Raw genomic sequence first — 13,889 nt, 5'->3', positions numbered from 1 at the left:
GAGAACGAGCTAGCATGCTACGGTTAGCCACGTCGTCTAGTGATGTAGAAAGCCGTGCAAATGTTGAACAGCTCACCTGGAGACTGAAGACAGGACATTCAGAAACCAGATCTCACTCAGAAAACCATGGATGGGTTTTTCCAAGTGTGTATGAGTGTGGAAGCACCAGAGACACAAAATAACCGCTCAAATCCCAGAAAAAGTGATTGTTTCACAATATGGGCACTTTAAGGTGGTTGTATGGCTGGGCAATAATTCAATATGTAAAGGACGATGTAGAGCCAGGCGGTTGTTATAGCAAATACAACCACGACAGGGTGATCAGGACTTTAATCAGCCTCAAATCAAGACCCACAACTAGGCGCTGCACTACCCCTGGCGTCACGCACCGCTCAGAGTTGCCGCTTTGCGTGGTGCTTAAAGTTGAAATAGTTTTAACTTTGACCTAGATGCTGCTGACCTTTCAAAAGCACAACCAATGAGACAACAGTATGTTGTTTCTCAGCAACAGGAAATAGCTTCCTTGCCACCCTTGATGACGCTCCGCTCTGCGCCCTAAGCAAAGCGCTTATCCTGTGTAGGCTTAGCAGTCTCCCATGCTGTTCAAGTCAGACTTTTAGTTGACCCATCCATCCCTAACACCTCCTCCTTTTATGGCTCTATGAAAACCTCACGGTACCACCCCCCAAACAGACATCATTCCTACGGCCCCTAGAGGGCTTTGTCATTTGGACGTAAACAGATATAGCTTTGGCCACATTTTTGGTTTTGCTGCATTTCTAAACTAGAAAGCGTCACAGATGGAGTTAACAAGGCTTGGCTGCTTGCATATTTCTTTTCTATTTACTTTACAGCACTACAATTTGAACAGCCTGACAAGTCCCGAAGTTAATACTGTACGGTGTGACATAGACTGCCAGGATGCACAGGATCCTTGTTACTGTGCAGAAGGCTCCATTGCTGTCTGATTCTAGGGTACTGACACAGTCTAAAAGATTTCCAACCCTTAACCTCCACTGCAGCTGTGGCAAATATCAGGACAAATGATTGTGTTGTCAGAAAGATACACCACCAGACATAATACAACACTAAAATACAAACTGCACGGCGGTGCTTTTAAAATCTTAACCATAATCCCTCTTCTAATAATGTGATTGTTAATTTATTTTATTATATTATATATTATGTTTAAGTCTTGTTTACAGTTTAAATCCCTCACCAAGCCACCGATCACCAGTAAACATCACAAATGAGGAATGTCTATTTGAATAAAAAGCAAAAAACAATCAAACCCCATGTTAAAAAGAAAAAAATATTTAGGTTTATAAAAAATGACATAAAAACCTATAGGGTTAAAAACGAGTTTGAATGAACTTCTGTCCTGTCAAGTCTAAGTGGAGTATAAACCCCTAAACGTAGAGTCACAATCCTCAATATCTAGCGACTATAATACCTTAGTGTTCACCTAATCCCTAAACCCAGACCTACAGCAGGTAGAAAGTACCAGTGTGCAATAAAGTGGAGTACGGAGCTGACAGTGGGCCGCTGGCTGGCGTCCTGAAGTCAGACTCGGATTCGGAACATGCCCTGGCTCAACTGAAGGCGGAACAGTCGACAGTTGGCGATGCGCAGGGCGGAGCAGGCCGTTTTGGAGAGGTCGGTGGGTAACATAGGCTTGGTGCGTTGCCACGTCCCAGTGCTGCGGCGAAACTCCCGGATGTAGTCGAAGCTTGTTCCTGTACGCACAAGAAACACCACCCTTAGACGTTCAAATGTCGTTACCGTAACCCTCGGTTTTTCTTCTTACTGACCTGTGTCTAGGTCTCCCACGACATAAATGCTGGCTCCGATGGGCACCGCACCGTAAACAAAGGAGGAGCTGGTCTGGATACACAAGGACTGGTCATCCAGGAACATCCACCTGCACCACAACAGATATGGGTATCAAAAATAAATTACGGAAAAAAGAATTTCATTGACAATTTTCTTGATTAGTTTCTTGATTTTCAGATTATAAAAAATGTAGGACAAGGATATTTGTACATTTTGTTTCCATTTGACAACAACATACACAGGTATTTGCAGGGTTTCCACGGGGTCTTAAAAATATCTAAATTTTAGGCCTTAAAAATCTTACGTTCACTTAAGTATGGTGTTCGAGGTCTTACATTATTTTAAACAGGTCTGAATTTTCTTACGTCCATGCAACACTACCTCTAATGTTTTCTTCTTCTTTCCTTCGCTAGCCCAAACATAATTTCACTGTATTACGACTGCAAATGAGACCAAAAATGCGACTCATATTGCATCCAATCATCTTTTGTGTTACTGAGTCTCTCTCAGATTGTACCACAGGCATAAAACACATTTCATTCTTTAGCAATACTTGGCTTGAAAAAATAGAATTTAGGGCTTAGTTGATGTTAAATTTCAAGACCGGTATTTTGCTCTGAAAATAATTAGCTGCTATTTAGGAGTAGCTTTCCTTTCTGCATCCTTCTGAAGCAGTATTTCCTTACTGACCTCCTCATGTCGTCATGGTAGAACTCAGACTGGCAGGTCATCATCTGTCTTTGCTCGGGGTTGTCTTGCTCCTTGCTTCTAACTCCCCCAAATACATAGAGCTCCTGGCCGACGCCACATGCCACCGACCCAAACCTTACCAGGAAAATAACGGAAAAACGATTGTTATGGATAGGCTCGCATTGCCAGACTTATCTCCCCAGCGCTGGAGTATGGTCTGACTACACCGCATTCGTTATTCTGGTATGGAGGGAAAACACTCTGCTTTGTTTGGATTTCTTTAAACCAATCCCAACCGTCCTGGGCAGGTTTAGGGTTTAAAGAAATGCCAATAAACCAGAGCATGTTTTCCTTCCTTCCCATAATGCTGTGGGGACTCGACAGACCTTCCTCCGCAGCGCTGTAGAGGAAGGCCAGGCAATGTGTGACTACCAAAGGTCAGACTTTATCCCAGCAATGTTAACTCTCCAGTGCATGATGTCACTTACCTCCCTGAGCGGTTTAGTGCATGTATTAGCTTGATATCAACCCATTTCTATCATACAAAAATGGTACTTTCAATCAAGAGATATGCAAACCGAAAGACATTTCTTCACATCTGAGGATCACCGATTCTGCTATGACTAGCAAGTGTATATGCCATGGTGTGACTCAACAACACCCTCAGTTGTGGTTACTTCATCATCCTAAACAACATTTTGATATGAGTGCCATGATTTCAGTATGATAATATGGTGTCATCTGAGTGAAACGGAAACTAAAACTTAAGTTCTAAGAGAGCGACAATGACTCATTCCTGTTGTGCAACGTTAAGTGTCCCAGGCTGAAGTTAAATGCTTATATTAAACAGCAAGTTCATATAACATGTGACAAATATCTTCAATGGAAAGAAAAGACAAGCTAACAAGACAGCAACATGAGAAGAAGAAAACCGATATTAAACTGACTTGTGTGTCAGCTGATCAACTTTTAACTTTAACTTTTGTCCTGCTCAGACCACAACAGCTAATGCAATGAGAGTTTGTGTTTACCTTCTCTCTTTTAGAGGACAGAGACCTGTCCACTGCAGGGTTTTGGGGTCATAGCATTCAACAGAGTCAAACAGCTTCCCGTAGGAGCCCCCACCTATAGCATAGATCTTGTTATTCATGGAGGCATAGCAGCCGACCTGAAGGAGAAAACAGACACAACTGTAACAGTCACGGCATGTGGGGACAGGACAATTAATCACTTGGTCTAAGGTAGGGCTGAATGATTTGAAAATGATTATTCGCTCAGCATTAGTCCAAGGGTGGTTATGGCCATGGGCCCATTCTCCTTGGTCATTTTAAGTGTGTGTGTGTGTGTGTGTAAGACACCTCAAAAAATAGGCAACAAGGAGGCAGGAAAAGTCAATTTTTATGTTGGTGATCTAATAAATGTCTCAGGTCTTCTAGGTCCTCTTTTATTTGGGTTGACAGAAAAGGTTTTTTTTTTAAAACACCAAAACAACTGTTGGACAGCAAATTAATCAGCAACAAAATAATTTTACCTGAATCTTTTGCCTTTATTTTAACAATTATAGGAAATGAGGGGTGAGAGAAGTCCCAGATAAATAAAGTAGCCCCACTTTTACCAGTTACTGAATTATAGTTTGTGATGCATTGATTTGTTAATCACTTTAATGTTGTAATATAATACATGATTCTGAAAATGGGCCTTTCTGCATAATAATTACTTTTACTTTTGTTCTTCTAGTATATTTTGCTGCAAATATTGTGTATATATATATACACACACACACACACACACACACACACACACACACACACACACACACACACACACACACACGTGTGTGTGAAAAAGTGTTTGCCCCCTTCCTCATTTCCGTTCCTTGCATGTTTGTCTCATTAAGTGTTTCGGAACATCAAACCAATTTAAACAATAGTCAGACAACACAAGTAAACACAAAATGCAATGTAAATGAAGGTGTTATTATTAAAGGTGAAAAAAAATCCAAACCATCATGGCCCTGTGTGAAACAGTGATTGCCCCCTAAACTAATAACTGGTGGGCCCCCTTAGCAGCAACAACTGCACCCAGCGTTTGTGATAACGTGCAATGAGGCTTTTACAGCGTCCTGGAGGAATGTTGGCCCACTCATCTTTGCAGAATTGTCCTAATTCAGTTACATTAGAGGGTTTTCGAGCATGACGGCTTTTTAAGGTATACCAAACATCTCAATAGGATTCAGGTCAGGACTTGGCTAGGCCACTCCAAAGTCTTCATTTTGTTTTTCTTCAGCCATTCGGTGGTGGACTTGCTGGTGTTTAGGATCATTGTCCTGCTGCAGAGCCCAAGTTTGTTTCAGCTTGAGTACACGAACAGATGGTCGGACATTCTCCTTCAGGATCTCTTGGTAGACAGCAGAATTCATAGTTCCTTTTTACGGCAAGTTTCCAGGTCCTGAAGCAGCAAAACAGCCCAGACCATCACCCTAACCACCATATTTTACTGTGGTATAATGTTCTTTTTATGAAAGCAGTGTTCCTTCTACGCACAGTATATACTTGGACAACACCTTCCAAAGAGTTCCACTTTTGTCCACAGAATGTCCAAAAGTCTTGGGGATCATCAAGATGTGTTGTGGAGAAATTGAGACGAGCTTTGATGTTCTTTTTGCTCAGCAGTGGTTTTCTCCTTGGAACTCTGCCATGCAGGCCATTTTTGCCCAGTCTTTTCCTGAGGTGGAGGCAGAACGCTGACCTTAACTGAGACAAGTGAGGCTGCAGTCTTTGGACGTTGTTGTGGGGTCTTTTGTGAACCTCTGGATGAGTCGTCGCTGCGCTCTTGGGGTAATTTTGGGCGGCCGGCCACTACTGGGAAGGTTCACCACTGTTCCATGTCTTTGCCATTTGTGGATAATGGCTCTCACTGTGGTTCGCTGGATTCCCAAAGCTTTGGAAATGGCTTAAAACCCTTTCCAGACTGATAGATCTCAATTACTTTCTTTCTCAATTGTTCCTGAATTTCTTTGGGTCTCGGCATGATGTGTAGCTTTTAAGGATCTTCTGGTGGACCTTACTGTGTCAAGCAGCTCCTATTTAAGTGATGCCTTGATTGTGAACAGGTGTGGCAATAATCAGGCCTGGGTGTGGCTAGAGAAACTGAACTCAGGTGTGGACAACCACAGTTATAGTATGTTTTAAAAGGGGGGCTCACTTTTTCACACAGGGCCATGATGGTTTGGATTTTTTTTTACCTTTAATAATAAACACCTCATTTACAATTGCATTTTGTGTTACTTGTGTGTCCTTGACTATTGATTAATTGGTTGATGTTCCGAAACACTTAAGTGTGACAAAAGGAACAGGAAATGAGGAAGGGGGCAAACACTTTTTCACACCACTGTATGTATGTTGTATGTAGTATGTATGTATGTATGGATGTATAGTATATATATATATATATATCATATAATATATATAATATATATATATATATAATATATATTATATATATATATATAGGGTCACCCCAAGTTGACTGTGTTACTTTAACGAGAATTCACAGTGGGATTAGCTCTAGCCAGGTTAGCCATTGTTAGCAATACCAGTTGATAACGACACATTACGCTGTTATTTGTGCATACAAACAGCATAGCAACATGTCCACAGAAGTTGGACAGGACTGTGTTTACGACTGATTTAGTGAGACACAAATAAGGGAGAAGTGCTAATAACTGTATATGAATACAGCTTTCCCTACTGTTGATGCACAGAGAAGCCATGTTGGATTTTGAGGTCAGGGTACTTGGAGGTTGTCGGACTTCCCAACTTGGAAATCCGACTCCCAAGTACAAATGGAACGCACTATTATACTAACAAGAGTATTTTTCCAATGTAGTATTGCTAATTTTTGGGGGCTGTGTGGGGGTGTGGGGAGAGAGAGAGTGTGGGGAGGAGGTGGTGGCTCAGGTGAGCAGGCAGGGAGGGACTGATTGTCACACCTGTAGCGAGTTGTCTACTCATGCTCTCCCTTTTAAAAGCAGTAGCGAGCCAGAACAGGGGGATTTTGCAACACTGAGAAGTGAAGACAGTGACATTGAAATAAAAAGGACTGTCATGGTGAGCAAGACCAAACAGGGGGAGTTTGGACATTTGCGACTGAGAGCCTTGGGCCAAGTGGGAGCAAATCAACTCTGTGAGATCTGTCTGACACAATACGCTCCGTCTATGTGAAGTCGGCAAAATAACTGCTACGGGGGCTTTTCTAATTTTAGATATTATAGGGAAGGGGGGGGGGGATGACTAGGGCTGCACGTCGGATTCGAACCTGAGCTGCAGCAAAGGACTCAGCGTACATGGGGCACACGTTCTGCCTGCTTAGCTAGATGTTGCCACTGTATAGCTGATTTCACTTGAGTAAAATGTCTGAGTACTTCTTCCACCACTGATTCGGATCACGCATATACGCCCGGCCCGCACAGTTCATCAGTACTCCGGTTTGATTTGGTGGTCTCTCAAAAGCTGCATGTCATCTTTTGGTGAAACAGCGCTCGCTGGCACATTAGTAACAGTTCAGGCAGGCAGTGGTACTGCTGCACGGGAGAGGCTAAATACTGTCACAAACAGCAGAGTAGTGCAGCCTCATTGGGAAAGCTCAGCACAGTGTGCGTGGCCAAAGATCTATTACTAAAGATAGCACATTTCAAGCCGCGCCAATGGTATGAAATGGTACACACTTCCTGTCTGTTAAATCCCTGTTTGAAAGTGCAGCAAATGTCATGTGGTAGGATGAAAAGTTATATTTGAATAATTTATTAATATTTTCTTTTGCTAACATTATATATTTCCACAGCTAAAAGACATTAGGGAAAAATGAGTTTGTAAGGGCATCCACAAACGTTAGTTGAGGTTCTCTGTGTTGTTTGATCCCGAGACAGAAACAGGTATCGAACAAAGTTCATTTTCTCTGTCTGAAACCTTACATTTTGTATTCAGAATGTTCCGGACATATGTGGTTTGTAAAGAATGGGTCCAATATTTTCTTTGGTGACTATGGGGTGAAGGAATCGTTCATAATCTTTGTTCATGTTCACTTCTCCCGTTGGAATCAATAAACTCAGGACCTGCTGAAACTGTGATTCACACCTTCATCACTTCCAGAATTGACTACTGCAACAGCATCTTTTATGGTTCATATGCTAAAGCCTTAAATAAACTCCAATACATCCCAAACTCTGCTGCCCGTCTTCTCACCCGTTCCTGTCATCACGTCACTCCCGTCCTTCAGAACCTCCACTGGCTCCCTGTTTCCCAACACATTGCTAGTTTAAAGTCCTCCTCCTTACCCACAAAGCCCTCCATAACCAGGATCCTTCCTACCTCACAGACCTGCTCCACTTAATTAATTGGGATATTGATTTAAGGTGATGTATATATATTTCTATATTTAACCAGGAAGAGACTCATTGAGATTAAAAATCTCTTTTTCAACAGGCAGCAGTATACATACAAACACAAAATACACAAAAACACTAAAAACAACAACTGAAACAGCAAATCCCTCAAAGTCAACCACAATCCTAAACACATCAGCAAAACATCTACAGCCAGATGTGGCTGCCTCCAAGTCAACCATCATCCTCTTAAAAGCAACCAATGAGACCAGCTCAGTAAGTTCCATGGATTTCTACAACTTGTTCCATGTAGAGAGAGCAGCAAACTTGAACGCCTTTTCCCCAGCTCAGTTCCAACCTTTGGAAGGAAAAGATCCTGGGGTCCAAAATTGTAAGGCTCAGTACTATTTACACTGATATAGGTCAGAAGGTAGGATGGAAGACCTAAAATAGCCTTGAATATGAAGATATAACAGTGTTGTCTCTGTGTTGATAAAGAACACCATCCAACACGTTCATACAGTTTACAATGATGAGAGAGAGCTGTCATACCAGTGATGAACCTCAGAGATCTTGAGAATTTGCGTATGCTGGTATACACCGTACGCAAATTAAAAGCCATTGGTTTTGATGACTCAGCAGTCAGATGGTTGAGTTATTATCTGAAGGATGGGAAGCAGATGTGTTAAGGAAGTGTCTTAGGTCGAATACTATTGGGTCTGTATGTTCATGTGAACTTTGTTTATATGCAGCTGACTGAGTTATTGATAACTCATGAAGATAAGAATATAGTTGAAAGAACTTTCAGTTTAGAACTATTGAATGTCAGCAGGTGGATGACAGAAAATTGGCTATCACTTCACTTAGGGAAAACGGAAGCCATATTGTTTGGGACCAAGATAAAACTGAAAAGATCCCCTGGTTTTAAGGTCTTAGTTCGAGATAATGTGATTAATGTAAAGAAGTTACCTTGGGTGCGTGCTGGACTGCCACTTGACGGGAGTGGGCCAAGCACAAAAGGTACTTACCAAAGTAAATCAAAGAGTATGTTTCTTGGCCAGAATCTCAAGGTTTCTGGACAAGAAAGAGATGTTATTCTGGCAAGTGCTCTAATTGAAGCCTTATTTTGACTATGCATGCTGCTCATGGTACAAGGGTGTCTTAAAGCACCTTAGACAGGCTTCAGACTGCTCAAAATACAGTTATAAGGCTTATTCTGAACCTCCCCATGAGATCTCATTTTGACACTTCTCATTTTGAGACTATTGGGTGATTAAAAGTAGAAAATCAAGTCTCTCAGATTCACCTGTGCATGGATAGGATTGTGTATGGGGTTGTCCCCAAATATTAAATCAATTATTTTAACGGAGTGAGAGATGTCCACAGATATTCCACCAGGGGAAGCTCTATTGATGTTGTTTCCTAGAGTTAAGAGTAATTTGCGTAAGGAGCCCTTCTTGTATGGAGCATCAAGCCTGTGGAACAGGTTGCCAGGAAATCTGAAGATGGTTAGAAGCTTAGGTTTTAAGCAGGTGCTAAAAAAATGGCTCAGATGCCAATCATATTACAACTTTTTATTATGTAATGTATTATCTTCATAGATTTATTTAATATATGTATGGATGTGATGATTGATGCTTGATCTGCCCCCCCCCCCCCCAAAGAACCACAATGAAAATAAGCCCCAGTTAGGGCTGCACGATTATGGCCAAAATGATAATCGCGATTATTTTGATCAAAATTGATCGTGATTATCTCACGATATTTGTAGATTTAACCAAAACAAATTTTATTGTCACATAGGCTGTTTAAACTGAGAGGGAGTGTGATGGACGCTACTCACAGAGACACAGAGATCATGAAACAGGTCCAGCACGGGTCGAACGGCGGAACACAACGTCGTGTGATGAAACGTCTTTATCATTACAGCGCTGCATTTTTATGAACTATTATATTCTGGCCATGAGTCACATCTTGGTCCTGTCCAGCAGCTCCGTCTCACACGGTTACTCTAACAACTGAAGTTAGTTGCATTCAATAACTTCTTCGTGTTTCTTCGCGTGGCGGCCGCGATAGCAGAGTTACCACGGAAACACTGGTACAAATACAGGCATACCCATCATACTTAACAATATACAGTGTGTTAATAAAAAATTAAAACTGTAGACAAATATCAGAAGTGTGGACCGGGCCGCTGTGTGGCGGGGCGCGGAGAGTAAGAGGAGAGAGAGTAGGACGAGAGAGCGTAGAAAGATCCAACACAGGCACGGCTTTACAGACGAAATGGGTCATGTAACGCAAAATTAAACCATATCCATATAAACAGCATTGTAGCGGATGCGAGGACATTAGCACCGGTGCGTCCTAGAGGAGCTAACAGCTAAACGACGCTAACTAGCACCGACTAGCACTGCTCATTGCTGTTGTCGGAAAAACAAGAGATGGGACAAAGTGTTGCGTTCACTGGCAAACTGGTAAACCTTGAAACTGACTTATTACCGACAGCTATCTGTTGAGATTTCCTCACGCTACTCTGTCCTCTAGGACTGCCTAAATCTAGAAACTTAGCTGCACGGGGTGCAGTGAACTACTCTGACTGGCTCATGAGCAGACGGCTTTACGGAGCGGGAGATTGGCTTTGCAAAAAACCCGGAGCGTTCTATGAAATGACGCTTTATAAAAAAATAATCGCTCGATCACGCAAATTTGATCGTGGAAAGTCCAAATCGTGATCGCGATTAAAATTCGATTAATTGTGCAGCCCTAGCCCCAGTGCTTTATTGTGTTATCCTGACTTTGTTTAGTTTTTAAAGTATGGTGCAAAGCTGTTTCATATCTTATATTATCAAATAAAAATCAATCAATTTAAAAAAAAAAAGAATGACTTTAGTTGTTTTCTGGATTTAAAATAAGTATTAAATCCTAAAGATTGTGTTGAAGCGTGTTAAAAGCTGCAATGGGTGCTGAGCAATACAGTACAGTGTCATTGGCATAAAAATGAACATATTATGTTCAATGTTATTGATATAGAGGATGAACAGCAGTGGCCCCAAGACAGTGCTGCCCTCCGCCTGCACACACTGAGTTCTGCCTGTAAGGTAATTAACAAAGCAGCCGACAGTTTGTTCACAAAGCCCAGCCCTATACAGTCTCTGTTTAAGCACTTTGTGGTCCACTGTATCAATTACCTTTGAAAGGTCAATAAAAAGGGCTGCACAAATGCTGCGTATTGTCTTGAAGTCTTTGACAATATTGTGTCCCACTCATGAACTGTGTTAGATGTTCTACTATCCAGTCAATGTGATATTAGTATGTGTGTCATTACCTTGCGGATCATAGTCATACTGGTCTGCATTCTCCAGGTACTGAGGTGAGGGTCAAACACTTCAACAGTGATCAGCTCCATTTCTTTGTTCTCTCCTCCAAGAACATAGATCAGACCATCCAGTTCCACCACCCCAAAGTTCTGACGAGGCTAGTGGGATGATAATCAGACCAAAGCAATGTCAGTCACACATAAACCTTTTGGGCTCAAATGCTCCATTCACGTGTTTTGAACATTTGAAATCACATTTAAAAGCTCAGGTATGACACCAAGCTTTGCTTTCATGTCTCCAACTGCGTTTTTGATTTGCATTTTAGATAGTGGTTTAAAGCTGAAGTGTGCAACTATTTTACATTAACGAACGTCCGTTGCATTCAAGCCATTCCCAAATGAGTTGCTACGAAGCTGAAGAAGACTTTCAGCTCAACAAGACTCTCTCTGTATTTCCCCAGTATGGCTACGTTTACAAAATGGTGGAGTCCGGCAATATTCGCGCCCAGCAGCTTGAGTGATGCGTTTTACGTCACCACTGAGAAAGGACAAGAGCAGCGTTCAGCTTTGGAGAGGACTGCCCCAACAGGTGAAGGCATGGCTGAAAACCTGAAGAAGAACCCAGGACATGTTTAAGTCAGTGATTGTACTGCTAAGAAAAACTACATGTTCAGCAGAAGGACTAAAATCTAAAAAAAAAAATTACTGACGGCAAAGACAAACACGTATAACCCCTGGTGTGGCTTTTACCAGTTGGAGAGCGCTTAAAAAAGAAAAGGGACAGAGGGCAGACACAAATGCCGCCTTACTGCTCCTGAACAGGTTAGTAATTGGTTTGTGTAATGTATTAGGAGAAGGTAGTATTGCTATTTCATTTACACAACCTAAATACAACACGGTGGCCCAATGCTTAGCACTGTGGATTCACAGCAAGAAGGTACTGGGTTCGAACCCTGGTCGTCCTGGGCCTTTCTGCGTGGGTTTTCTTCAGGTACTAAGGTTTTCCACTCCACTAAAAATATGTTCCCCTCCCTCTCTACCAAGGTGATGTGTGGCAAGCGTCTGGCGTCGTAAGGCTGCCGTGCATCACCTAGGTGGGTGCTACACATTGGTGGTGTTAGACAGTGGTGTCCCCCCCCCGAAGCGCTTTGAGTGTCTATGATAAAGCACTATATAAATGTAATGAATTATAAATGATGTTCTATACCATGTGGATGCGCCAACAGTGTTGTTGTCATTACTTAGACTTCCTCACGGGGGCGACAGAAACCACACACTAGCGTTAAATAACTTGAATCTGATTTTCATCTATCAAAACATTAACAAAATATTGAAGGGTGATTTTCATACATAAGTTTTGTTAAAAACATGTCAACTATATAAAGACAACACATAAAAATGATACCACTTTTCTCTACAAAGTGTAAGCAGGTGACTGGGAATGCGTGGTCAGTGACAAATCTGCTGGAAGTGTCACAGTGTTGAAACTGAAGCCGTGCTGGAGCTCTGCTGACACCTAGTGGTCATGTATGCAGAACAAGGTTTCTGATCACAGTATTTGATCTACCATTTTACATTGCTCTCTGTTTGTTTTATGTCTGGAACTATGGTATCTGTGCTGCTGCCTGCAGCATGTGATGTAACATGGCTGCAGGAACACAGCTTGTATGGTGGACTGATAATTTATCCTGCTTGAATACCATCAACAGCAGCAAATTCCAATAGCAAACGGTACAATCGTTTTAAATCTGTTAGTGTCTATTAGATTGAACTGAGAGAGGGATTGAACTGTTTATAGTTAAATACAAGAAAAAAGGGGAGAGAAATTGGACAGAAAAAAAGTTACTGAAAGGGTTGCGTATACCTGTAGCATTGGGGGTATGGGGCTCCAGGTGTTGGAGTCAGGGTCAAATTTCTCTCCACTGTCTAGGACCATGCTGTGTTCATCTGTTCCGCCCATCACAAACAGAAAACCCTCTGACAGACAAGAAACAATTTCATTAGTCAGTTATGTATTTGCAGGACCTGACAGTGGCAGTGTCACTACTACTACTACTAAATACAGCATAGAAAATATACTTAGAATCATAGTAAATATGGGATGGGACAGAACACAATGTCATTCTGCTAAATAAAACATCATATTCATTATTAGTTTCACATTTTAAAGAATTGTATATCAGAATACCTATTTTCTATAGGCTCAGTCAGCCACTTTCAGCCTGTCTGCCAATTCCAGTGCTAGCTCCATGGTATCAGAATTTTAGATAGTCGTCATGGCAACATAAATTGGTCATGTGACAAGGGACGGGAAGATTGGCAGAACAGGCACCCAAGACTGAACTCTGATCCAATAGATTCCTAATTGTCAGCACTCTAGCCCCGCCCCTGTTCAGTGGCGCTGAATGTATTTCTGTCTAGCCAGCACTGACCGGCAGCGACCACCCCGTGGCCGAGGCGGGCGACACTCATTGGCTGCAGCTCGATCCAGGCCTGTCTGTTGGCGTCGTAGAGCGGACACATGCAGCGCGTCACAGCGGTTGGCTTCCTGCTTCTGTACAGGACAAAACCCATCAAAACCATGCGGGACTAAGAGCCGACCATGTCGTCACTAATTTAACCTCTTTCTCTGGTTTACTCTAAGAAAATCATTGTTGCCTCTGTCAT

General features: G+C 42.1%; 1 protein-coding gene across 3 annotated transcripts in view; it reads right to left on the bottom strand.

Annotated features, from left to right (window-relative positions):
• Positions 1-13,889, bottom strand: part of LOC116693398 (gigaxonin-like) — a 39,864-nt gene that overhangs the window by 20,604 nt on the left and 5,371 nt on the right. Inside the window, exons 7-14 of one of the 3 annotated variants that reach the window (XM_032522342.1) lie at positions 13,655-13,776; positions 13,087-13,199; positions 11,232-11,381; positions 3,555-3,691; positions 2,524-2,658; positions 1,812-1,921; positions 1,558-1,736; positions 7-1,508 (exon numbers count right to left, since the gene is read on the bottom strand). In XM_032522342.1, the coding sequence (XP_032378233.1) occupies positions 1,564-1,736; positions 1,812-1,921; positions 2,524-2,658; positions 3,555-3,691; positions 11,232-11,381; positions 13,087-13,199; positions 13,655-13,776 (940 nt within the window). In that variant the 3' untranslated portion in view covers positions 7-1,508; positions 1,558-1,563. Of the gene's footprint in view, positions 1-6; positions 1,737-1,811; positions 1,922-2,523; positions 2,659-3,554; positions 3,692-11,231; positions 11,382-13,086; positions 13,200-13,654; positions 13,777-13,889 lie in introns of those variants that run through there. The other 2 variants (XR_004332915.1, XM_032522341.1) reach the window with 2 other exon arrangements.

Source organism: Etheostoma spectabile, chromosome 8, assembly GCF_008692095.1.
Source record: "Etheostoma spectabile isolate EspeVRDwgs_2016 chromosome 8, UIUC_Espe_1.0, whole genome shotgun sequence".
NCBI classification, from domain to species: Eukaryota; Metazoa; Chordata; class Actinopteri; order Perciformes; family Percidae; genus Etheostoma; species Etheostoma spectabile.
This window is presented reverse-complemented; position numbering and strand designations above follow the sequence as displayed.